This window comes from Pinus tabuliformis, chromosome 1_2 (assembly GCF_031772625.1).
Source record: "Pinus tabuliformis cultivar Carrire ecotype Pingquan chromosome 1_2, CPIR1, whole genome shotgun sequence".
NCBI lineage: Eukaryota > Viridiplantae > Streptophyta > Pinopsida > Pinales > Pinaceae > Pinus > Pinus tabuliformis.
The window spans coordinates 1,249,958,684-1,249,971,129 of NC_142298.1; the positions used below are offsets into that span (position 1 = coordinate 1,249,958,684).

The 12,446-nt window shown below is 34.7% G+C and overlaps 1 protein-coding gene across 1 annotated transcript; it reads right to left on the reverse strand.

Moving 5' to 3' along the window:
* Positions 1-5,332: 5,332 nt before the first annotated feature.
* Positions 5,333-8,082, reverse strand: LOC149210784 (GDP-mannose 3,5-epimerase 2-like). The gene is made up of 6 exons (XM_089394482.1): positions 7,386-8,082; positions 6,891-6,984; positions 6,191-6,320; positions 5,979-6,111; positions 5,659-5,866; positions 5,333-5,546 (listed from the first exon to the last, which is right to left on the reverse strand). Exons 1-6 carry the CDS (start codon positions 7,799-7,801, stop codon positions 5,391-5,393), a joined length of 1,137 nt encoding a protein of 378 aa, XP_089250608.1. The 5' UTR covers positions 7,802-8,082; the 3' UTR covers positions 5,333-5,390.
* Positions 8,083-12,446: the final 4,364 nt, after the last annotated feature.

A 12,446-nucleotide genomic window follows, 5' to 3' on the forward strand; every position in this document is an offset into this window, starting at 1 on the left:
TTAGGAACTAATCCTAAACTAGGGAGAATGTTACAACAATGTAACCATTTTCTCCATTAATACAAAATAATATTAATTATTTTTAACTCTCCCCCTTAATGGAGAAAGGGTTCTCCTGGACTCCGAGCATCCTTCTAAACAATTCAAATTTCACTTGTGCAAGAGGCTTTGTAAAAATATCAACCACATTGTCACAAGTTTTACAATATTCAACAGCAATTTCTTTTGACTGTATTTTCTCTCTAACAAAATGGAACTGAGTGTCTATATGTTTGGTGTTTTTGTGAAACACTAGATTGTATGCTAATTTAATGGTGCTCTGGTTGTCGGTTTTGATGGAAGTGGGATTCTTCTGTTCTTTTCCTGCATATTTGAGAAGCCTTCTCAACCAGATTGCTTCACACGTTGCTGCACACAATGCTTGATACTCAGCTTCACACGATGACAAGGCTACAGTATTCTGCTTCTTGCTGCTCCATGCTATGACCCCGGATCCTATGTTGAATGCGTAACCTGTGATGGACCTTCGATCATCCAAGTTACCTGCCCAGTCTGAGTCTGAAAAACCTGCTAGAGTAACATCAGATACATCAGTGTATAAAATACCATAATTAATAGTACCACAAAGATACCTCAACACGCTCTTTGCTGCTACCCAGTGACTTTCAAGTGGTTTCGACATGAATTGGCTCAACACACTAACAGAGTATGCCAAGTCAGGTTTGGTTGTTGTAAGATATATCAAGTTGCCAACCAGCTGTCTGTACATTGTGGCATCAACCTCTTTAGTGCCATCGTCACTGCTCAATTTCAGATTCTGCTGGAAAGGTGTTGTTGCTGATCTACACTAATCCATACCAAACTTTTCCGACAGATTTCTGGCATACTTCCCTTGGGTAAGAAAAGTTTGCCCAGTATCTCTGCATACTTCTAATTCCAGACAGTAGTGAAGGCTTCCGAGATCTTTCATCTCGAAAACTTGTGCCATAAGCCTTTTGATTCCTCTGATTAAATCGTCTGCATTTCCTGTTATAATCTTGTCATCCACATACAAAGAAATCAAAATAATTTGCCCCTGATTATTGTACTTGGTATACAAATTTGGGTCATTTAAACTTCTATGGAAGCCATTCTCTACAAAGAAAGAATCAACCTTTTCGTACCAAGACCTAGGTGCTTGCTTTAAAACATATAAAGCCTTTTTCAATCTGCAAACAAGATGTTCCTGACCCTACTTTACAAATCCTTCTGGCTGTACTAAGTAAATTTCCTCTTTTAAATCACCATTTAAAAATGTAGATTTAACATCAAGTTGGTGTAATTCCCAATTACATTTAGTAGCTAAAGCAATAAGCATTCTAATTGTATTTAACTTTGCTACAGGTGCAAAAGTATCATCAAAATCTATACCTTCCTGCTATGAATATCCTTTTGCAACCAGCCTAGCTTTTAATTTCTCTATACTTCCGTCTGCATTCATTTTTGGTTTAAACAGCCATTTACATCCTATGGGTGTTTTATTCTTAGGTAGCTCAACTAAATCCCAAGTATCATTTCTAAGAATTGATTCCATCTCTTCATTCATTGCAACTCTCCATTCCTTAAATTGACTAGCTTCTTTGTAATTAGAGGGTTCTACAATGTTCAAAACCTTTGACATCACAGCATAGTTTCTCAATTTTAATGGTAATTGAGTCTTCCTACCTGATCTCCTTGGTAGGCGACTTACCTCAAATTTGTTTTCTTCTGCTATAATTGGGCTTGCATTATCACCTTCTTGCTATTCTTCTTTTTGCTCTTCTTTCTGCTCCTGCTCTCTTTCATCCTCGCTGCTTTCCTCCAACAACAATGGAATGTGCCAATCATCACCAACGTCATCTTTCCCTTCATGTACCTGTTCATGAAACACTACATCCCTACTTGCAAATATCTTACAAGGCTCAGGATTGAATAATTTATATGCTTTAAATTCTGTGCCATAACCAACAAAGATGCATCTAACTGCTTTAGGGTCTAATTTCTTCCTATCAGCTTTGGGTATATGGGCAAATGCTTTTGACCCAAATACTCTTAGATGGTTTACTACTGGTTTAAATCCATATAGAGCTTCAAAAGGGGTTTTGAAGCCAAGATACCTGGTAGGACTTCTGTTCTTCAAATATACAGCAGTGTTGATAGCCTCTGCCCAAAAACTATTAGACAAACCCTTACCTTGTAGCATACTCCTTGCGCACTCCACCAAGGTTCTGTTTTTGCGCTCTGCAACTCCATTCTGTTGTGGTGTGTGTGGCACTGTATACTGCTGAACAATCCCGTGAGATTTGCAGAATTTCATGAATTCCTTTAGCTTGTATTCTCCCCCTTGATCAGATCGGAGAATTTTTATACTCTTACCAAACTGTTTTTCCACCAAGGTTTTAAATTCTATAAAGCACTGGAAAGTCTGACTTTTCTTGTTCAAAAAATAAACCCATGAATATCTAGTGCAGTCATCAATAAATAACAGAAAATAATATGCTCCTCCTAGCGACCTTGTCTGCATAGGTCCGCATACATCAGTGTGCACTAGTTCTAAAATATATATTTCCTTCCTCCTATCATGCAAAGGAAACTGTTCTCTATGCATTTTTCCTAAGGCACAACCATCACAATTTAACTGAATATTAAGAAAGATAGGGAGTCCCTCAACCATACCTTTCTTCTGCAATAACATGAGGTCCTGCAAATTCAAATGACTGAACCTCTGATGCCAGAGTTGTTCGGCTGTCGATCCTCCTGCAACCATGGCTTGCTTTGGTATACTTTTTGCATCCAGTCTGTATAGGCTTCGAACTCGCATGCCTGTTGCAACTATTTCATTCCTATCAACTTAGTGCTTGATCTAAATTGACGAGACTTTTTGAAAGGCAGTTGTTGTCCCTGCAAGAGAGTATATTTTGTGCATTTTCTTGAGAGAGCCCTTCCATTATCTTCCTGCTCTTCCATCCAAAGTGATTTCGTCTATGTGGTTATTTTGGGCCTTGGTTATTGGAATCTATGTATGAAGTTACCATTGCCATCATTATAAAACATACCATAGAATTACATGATGAAAGGTTAGTGTGAGCCTATGGTGAAGTGGGAAATTATTGATCTTACGAAAGGATAACCGGGATGGTTATCAGGGTGAACCATGGCTGGCTGGTTTTTAACATTGACTAGAGCAAGTTGTAAATCTAACACCGTATTCTTGTGCCATGTATTAAGCCAAGGGTATTCCACTCTAAGAATTGCTATAGAAAAAATAGAAGACCAAAATTTTCTTGCCTGCAGTAGAAAACTGGAGGGAAAGGGAAATTGTCCAGGCACTACATTACACAGAAGGGGATTCCTTTCCTAGTGTTGCGTTGAGATGTAGAGAAGAAAATATAAACATTTGTGGGACAGTGTGATTGTTGGAGTAGTAGGGAAAGGGAAATTGTCCATGCACTACATTACATAGAAGGGGATTCCTTTCCTAGTGTTGCGTTGAGATGTAGAGAAGAAAATATAAACATTTGTGGGACAGTGTGATTGTTGGAGTAGTTACCTTGTTGAGTTTGATATTATCTAGCTAGTTGATATAAGTTTTGAGGGCATTGTGGGTTGGGCTAAGAAATCCAGATTAAAAACCCATAGGAGTTCCTTCACCCTAGGGTATCATGGCATTACTCGGAAGAAAAATTGACTGCTGAATCATACAATTTGGCAGTGAATCGCTACTCAATCAGGACATTGACTTGAACAAAGATAAACATTTGTGATTATATTTGTGTTATGTTTTTATTATATTATTATATTCAATTATATGAATGCAATCCATAACATATGAATTTTGTAACTAGATTAATTAATTGTATAAAGGATTCGAATATTCACATTTAAATCTTTTCCAAGTACAAGCAATATGAATTATACAATTGTATTTGCATGCAAGCTCTGTTATCATTGTTGTTAAAAGATGAACTGGAATCATCGTTAGAAATATGATAGGTTGAATAAAGGAGATTTTATTAAGGGAAGACTGTGTGGGTGCATTACAAACACTACCATACCTTGTACCTTGGAAGTGTAAAACCAGCAAAATGTATAGTAAAATAGAGTAGAGGAATAAAATCACTTTTAGCCACACAATGAGTATACAAAGCCGAGATCATATGCGAGAGAATTGTGATGTAATTATGATCTATTTAATGAGAACGAGTAAACATTTTTTTTTGTGTGACTCTGTTTTCGAAGGGGTGTCCTTTGTTGCATCCATAGGGAAGCTTAAATCCCTCGAAGAGTCTAATGGGTTTTTAGTAAAGCACGTGACAGCACTAAAGAAAGTAGGAAAAAGGGGATTAATGGGTTTTTAGTAAAGCACGTGATAGCACTAAAGAAAGTGGGAATGGGGACTTGGGATTGCATCCCAAATAATGATGTGGAAGAGGATGAGACAGTGAGCGAAGAAAATGGTTTAGTCATAATGATGTGCAAGAGGATAAGACAGTGAGCGAAGAAAATGGTTTAGTCAAAATGGATGTTGTGGAAGAGTGGTGCACATAAGCTTACCACGCTCTTTATCTGCTTTTTCTTCCCATCATTATTGTGAGTGTTTCATTTTGTTTACAACTTCTGATATATTGATTATGTTTAAGCATTTTTGTTTAGAATAGTAAAGTGGTGTACTAGGTATATCTTTGATTTTTCCAATGCGGTTTGCGGTAGATGTTAAATGTTTCTTTCGTTGATGAATTGGAAATATAGTAGTTAATTAAAGTATTTATTAAAGAGATATGATACTCATGTATATGGGTTATAATTATATAATAGGAAAAAATTAGTATTATCGTAATTTTTTATTTATCATTTTTTATAGTCATTTATACTAGCTTAGCCATATAAATTAAATGACTGGAAAATACTGATATCATATATCTCATATTGTCCAAAAAAATCATAAAAATTAACTAAAACATAACTTTATTTTAAATTATTTTAAGCATAATTACATTAAAAAAAAAACATATAACAAGAAAAACATAGTAAAGCAATACTAACTAATAAGAGTTTAGTGCCACAAATAAAAATTAAATATGACATTTTTTATTGTATTGAAAAATAAAAATAGCACAACTACCTTTTAGATAAATTTCAACTTTCAGTTTCAATTAAATTCCTACCATCCATCTAAAATTTATTAATAATTACATTAAAATTCTCAAAACTCTATTACCATTCCCAGATAAACAATAGAGAAAATTGAAAATTCCCAGATAAACAATAGAGAAAATTGAAAATTGCAGTCTCCAACTGCTAACCATCTTGCGAACCTTATAAAAAAATGACTTATTATTTATCCCCTTAACCAGAGATCTAGGTTTTGGTCTTCATTCCTTTCCATCAGCAGCACGAAGAGAACCTAGTTGAACAGGGGCTTGAGTGCCAACCACCTTGGAAGACCCATAGATGGAGAGATCAATTCCCTGAGCCTTTTCCTTCTCAATTTGTTCCTTGATCCAGAAATATGTAATTTTCAAGCCATCCTGCCAAAAACAAAAGGAAACAAATGTGACTCTGCATCTTTCTTTCAATGCACAAGGGAAAATGCATTGCAAGGAGTTTAACAATCTGAAAATCTAATGGCTAGAACCTTACCTTCAACTTCATGGTTGGCGCCCAGCCTAGCTTTTCCTTAATCAATGTATTGTCAGAATTCCGACCACGTACACCCTCTGGCCCAGGAATGTGATGTATTGGCAACATTTTATTCTCAAAGCTTGACACCATTTCAGCCATCTCATTCATGCTGACCATTTCATCACTGCCAATATTCACTGGCTCTCTGAAGTCTGATTTAGTCAACCTGGCATATCAAAATAAAGATTTCTGAGAAGAAACAAAGATGAATCTGAATAAACAGGTAGCGAGAATTAGATCCAAAACTGAATTTCAAAAGCCATTCCAAGTTTTGGTACCTTAAGACACCCTCCACACATTCGTCAATGAATGTAAAGGATCGTGTTTGCTCACCATCTCCCCACATTTCAAATCTAACAGTAGATGTGATTGTCTTCCTACAAAAGGCAGCAGGAGCCTTCTCACGGCCACCTGCAGTGGCAAATGAGTTTATCAACAAAGGGAACATAAATATGAGCATCCTACAATCATTACAATTTTCATAACTTACCCTTCCATGTGCCAAAAGGACCATAAATGTTGTGGAAACGTCCTATCCGGCATTCTATACCAAAGTCCTTGGTGTAGTGTGTGCACAATTCTTCTGTGGCAAGCTTTTCCAAGCCATAGGCATCTTGAGGCTACAGAGCAATCAAATCATTAGTCTCTAAACAGTTTAAGTGAAAATGAGCTATAACAGCTTAATCCAGCATAAGACGATTCTTGTATCTGGGGAAGCAGGCTGGATCTAACAATTGTAGTACAGGAATCACAAGCTAGTAACTAACAAATCAGTTCCTATGATAAACCAGGTCCTATGGAGTTACATCACTTCTCCAAGTTACAGAGGCCCCGATATATCTAGAGTGTACCACTGGCAAATCAGAGTGTCCTACTTCAGAGGTGTACTCTTACAGTAACCTTCTGAATTTTCAATTAGCTAAACATTCAAAAGTAACCTTGAAATCAGTCAGGACTACCGTAAACGCTTTTCATCAAACATCCAGCCTCTTCCTAAACAAATTTCAGTACTCAGCTCTTACATTTCCGGCCTCTTCCTAAACAAATTTCTGTACACAGCTACTACATTTCCAGCCTCTTCTTAAACAAATTTCAGTATCAGCTCTTACATTGCCTTTTGACCCAAAATGCTATGTGAAATAGCACCGAATAGCATTACCAGAGTATTAAAGCAATATATGGCTACATACCTCAGCTGGCCAAGCATCAGACTCCTTCAAGCTCACATTGGTCTCCAATTGTTTGAATTCGGGATAAATGCATGCACTAGAAGCATAGAAAAACCTGCAGAGAAACAAATAGATTATAACAAAATATGCCATGTCGAGCGACGGAACAAACTGTGACCATGAGAGTAAAATGGTTATGTTTTTTGAAGAAATAATTTGATGTTCGGTCGGACTAAAATATATTATCTGCACTACCGATTGCATTGTAATTTCAAGTTTCAATAATAAGATTCTGTGGAGAGCATTAAAAGGAATTAAATTATTTGAAGTGTACATAGTCTTGTATTCTAGAATAGTGCTTTTGCACTTCTAAGAAGTTATCATACTTGACTTAGTGCTTGATAGAGAGAAGTTTAAAATGGATCTAAATTGACATAATCATAAGCAATAACAAAAACAGACATCAACCAGAAATGAAATGGAAAGCCAATGTGCAGAAACAAACCAAGGTCTCACCTTTTAACACCATTGATTCGCGCAGCTTCAAGCATGTTGAAACTGATCATGGTGTTGTTGTACATGATAACAGAGTGATTAGACTGTATGAATCCCATACCACCCATGTCTGCGGCCAAGTTGAAAACATGGTCGACTCCTTTCGTAACAGCCAAGCAATTGTCCATAACTCTCAGATCGACGAGATGGAATTCATTGCAGAACATATCCTCAGTCATGTGCTCGTTCTTCTTCCAATCAGAGGCAATAATGTAATGCCCTTCAGATTTCAATCTCCGGGCAATATGGGAGGCAATGAACCCACCAGCTCCAGTGATGGAAATTTTCAATTTTTCACTTGGCCAGTATAGCTCTCTATCCAGATTCTCATAGGTGTATTCTCCATAGGTCATTCCATCAGCTCCAATGCTTCCCATGGTGCTCAGTGAAAGGAGGATATACAAGAAGTCTGCAATAACACATCCAGAGTAAGATATCACTCCATGTTGAAATAAATGGCAGCCAAGAAGAAAACCATATTAGGAATGTCCAAGAAAGCACTTGGATTCATAACCCGCAATGCAAAAGTAGATCAGAACTACTGAAATTCAATGGAATTCTTGGTCTAAAATGGAGAAGAAGCACTCGTGACCATGACCCAATGGGCTCTGGACAAAAGAAAATTGCAAATACTCAAATCCATCGGCCGATGAGGTTAAACCGATAGAATTCAGAGAAACACGTTCCAAAGAGGGAAAATATGATTAAATCCTTGTAGAACTCATAAAATCCAGAGACAAAAACACAAGTTCATGGTTCCATGGGCAGGCAACAGCCTAAACCTCGTAGAATTTTGAGAAATCCATCAGTAAACTTAAGAAAGAAGCAATTTAGTTCAAATATGGATAAAATTCACAGAAAGCGGACTTTCAAAATTATATATAATCTATGTTGCACCGGACCCGTCCCCTTCCCCAATAGAGTCATGTACTTTGTGTCTCCGCATTCTAGGGATTTGTGGACTCTTAGGAAACGTCTCCAAATTCTACTAGGGACTTGGGGACTGGTTAGTCGTTTCCAAGATATTTCGAACAGATTTCAGGAATGTTCTGGACAGATTTCAGGGATGTTTTTGGCAGATTTCAGAGATGTTTTTGGGAAAGTTTTAGGGATAATCCAAGCACAGAGCTTCAGTTTTGACAATCATGGACATTGATGATTGGACAATAGGATCATTTTTCCCATTCATTTTCTTTTGGAATGCATTGAATCTAACTTTTTTGTAGGAGTTGTAGCTCAAGACATGGGTTTTGTATCATGGGTTTCATTTTGGATTTCTAGTGATTTAGATATTGGATTTTAAATGGTAAAATTACAAAAAACACCCTCCATGTCAAGAAAACAGAAAATACAACCTTTTAAAAGGATGATCCTTATGGTTATTTTTATTATTCTTCTTAGGATCATCTCAGCTTTTACATATTGTATGTGGGTTTCGAGGACTCATTCAAGTTCAGTGCTTCCATCATCCCAACCCCAAACATTGTGAAAACAATTAGATAGTTGTGAATTTGATTGAGTACTAAAGGTTTAAAAAAATTCCTATTCAATCCTCTTCTTAATCTGAAATATGAATTTAATATCATTAGAAGACCAAATTGTTTTATAGTGGTTTTCATCACAAAGATAAAACTTTTCAAAACCTATTGAAAGGGGAATGCTATTTGTAAGAAACCAGAACACAGAAACCAGCTTTTAAAAATCGGAAAGCTGAGATAGAACTTCACCAATGATCCCAACAAAAACATGAAATAATTTCAAAAACCAATTACGCTTATAAGAACTCCATGAGTTACTCTTAAAAGCCTGATTATTAAATGGCACAATACACTGCTGAAGGTTTAATGATTGGCTACTAAAAACTTCAATACTCAAAGAGTCACAGCTAACAACTTCCTAATTGATTATTAAAAACATCAATATCAGACTAAGAAAAGCAGCGCCAGAAACTTTCATGATTAACTGTTATGAGCAGCAAAAGACTGAATTTGAAAAAAACACACAAAGGGAAAGGGAGTTTGAAAAAAGGAGGACAGACCTCGATGCAAAACGCTCTCTTAAGCTTCTTACAATGGAAGATGAAATCTAAGTTAATGCCCACCTGAAATCTATGAAGAACTCACACCAATACACCCATCAATATATAGGGAATTTGAATGCTGATCTGTGGTGAAATGTTTGAGCACCCCCGATTCTTTCGGTGTTTTTTTATTTATGTCTAAAGAAGGACACTAAGTAGTACGGAGCACGTTTTTACCATTAAAAGAATTTAAACTAGTAGAACTTGTCAGTAAAAGAATTAAAACTAATAGAACTTGTCAAAATTAAAACTGGTTATAAATAGAACAGAAGTTGTCAAAAGTTATGGCAAAAATAAATAGAACTAAAAGTCGCCTTAACAAAAAAGCTATGACAAAACAACAGCCTCTCTAGACACGGGACTGTTACTAGTCATGGGACAGTTATGCTAGTGTTTTAAAGTGAAGTGAAGTAAAGGAAAGGATGGAAATTATATATATGATTATAATTATATTGAATTAATAATTAGAATATATAATTATTTTTTAATAAAAATGATATATAATTAGTATTTTAATTTTGCATTTAATAAGTATTAAGTATTAATTTTTTAAGTAAATATTTTTTTAGTTTAAAATTTAAAAAGAGATTTTTATTTTAAGAAATTAAATTTTTGTTTACACTTGATAAATATAAAATTAAAATAGATCTATTATATATTAAAAGAAATTGTTTAACTAATAAACAAAATGATAATTTTTTTAGATCTTAATCATACATATAATGATATTTATATTGGGCATTTTTTATGACATGTTTTATAATTTTTTCATTTAATTTTAATGTAATATGCATAATTATTATATATTGTAAATTTTGAATTTTTATATACTTATTTTAAATTTATATATATTTCACATTCATATATTTAAAAATATTTCTATTTTTAGTTATATATTTATATTTTAGTTATAGTTGTACCAGATTCAAAAGTGCAAAGCACACTTGGAACATCATGAAAGATAAAGAAGACTGCTAAATTGCTCAATAGGGTAAGATTATATATCTTACAAAATATTAATAAGCAATTGAATATTATTTTAGAAACTTGGGATGCTATTTTTTATGTGAGGAATCTCTCACAATGAATTCCCCCCTTTACATAGTATTTACAAAGGATTTAGAACATAATCAACATATTTTTTAAAATAATTTAAATATTCATTACGCCTATCTCAAGTTTGAATGGATTCCAAAGAAATCTATGAGGACTACCCTTCAACCAAATGATAAAACATGTTAAAGCAAGGTGGTTCACCAAAATACAAATGTTGCAAGACTAAATTGCTAAGTGTAAAAAAAATTAATGATAAAAAAAGCATTGCTTTCTTTAAATCAATTAAATTTGTTGAAGATATTGAGGAACCATGATTAATAAAAGACGATATGCTAATACCCGATGATTAATTAGGGATGGAAGTGAGCATAATTAGAGCTTCATGGGCCAATGAGTTTGATAATCTCATTGATTTTCCAAGGGAAGAGATTAAACAGTGGTTCATTACTTTTGTAAATGATAATGAAGATCATCAGGTAAAAATTAAACTATTAGACTCAAAACTTAAAGAAATAGAGGAAGAAATATTTTCACTCAGAGTAAAACAAGATATTATAATTCCACTCATGAGAAAAAGTATATGCAAGATTGGCTTAAAAGATATTTAATAGAAATTCTTAATCCATAATAACCACCAAAGGTGCTTACATCAAGACAATTCAAAGCCAAGGTATATGCTCGAGGACTTGGAGATGCAAAGGGAGATAAATCATTCCATTAACCATTCCTCTGCAAAATTCCTTTCTTTCACTCTAGACTCTGACCATTTTGCTTTATTAAGTGTATTTTTCATTTATAAAGTCGATCCTTGATTGCATTCTCTTTTCTTCCATGCTACTATTACTATTTAATTTGGTCAACAAGAGCCTCGCCTCAATTTTTTTAGGAAAAATGGATTTCCTTTCATTGTTAAGCGACATAAACATCGTATTGTGCCATAGGAACACGCTTTACTAGAACTTCGACTTCAATTTGCAATAATTTTAACTATCACACAAAACTATTCCATGAGTTACATAATATTTGTGGCTTCAAGACTTTCTATAAGCATAAGATCTAATATATGTTTCTCCTATGCATCTTATGATTCTAAGTGAATGAAATTATTTAAAGATCTCTGAAATTCTAGGTCATAATTATTTTCCCATCTATGAATATTGTTTGAAACCTATGTTCCTCATTGTATGAAAGGATGGGTGTGATAGAATGAATTTAATTATTTGATAGGTTATTTTTTTACTTTGATTTATCTATTATTTGTTATGTTTCACCACCTATGCCACTCACGGTTGTAGGTTGTTGAATGCTATATTTATTTATTTGAATAAAAAAATATATTGAATATCTGAGCGAGAAAGAAGAGTACTACCTTTAAATACACATAAAGGGAATCTTAAATATTCCCTAGGAGGTTGACTCTTGTCCTCGATAGGAAAAGATATCAATGGGCACTAGGTGACATGCATTGGTTTCTCACTATAGATATTATTTGATGGAAGAAAGTGGATTTTAGAGTGTTAGCCCAACAAGGCACCCATACATGCTTATTATTAGATTCTATGGGAGCATTGATTCATAATACATTACACAAAAATATATGAGTAGTTCATTGCTCCCACATAAAAGAAGCTTCTATGAACCTGCAAGATGCATAATATAAAATTCCATGTAGGCAATCGATGAAGTGGGTAATTAGAATGTCACAAATCTAGGAAACTACATTAAGAATTTTTGAGCCACCAAACCACCCACCTATCACCTGAATTCATCCCTAATAATCCAGCTTTACAAAAGGTGGCATACCAAATACTCCTGCACAAAGTTGGGGCATCACTTGCCCACAACAAGAAAGTGTTACGGCTCCCATTTCCCTTTTATATGGGGGC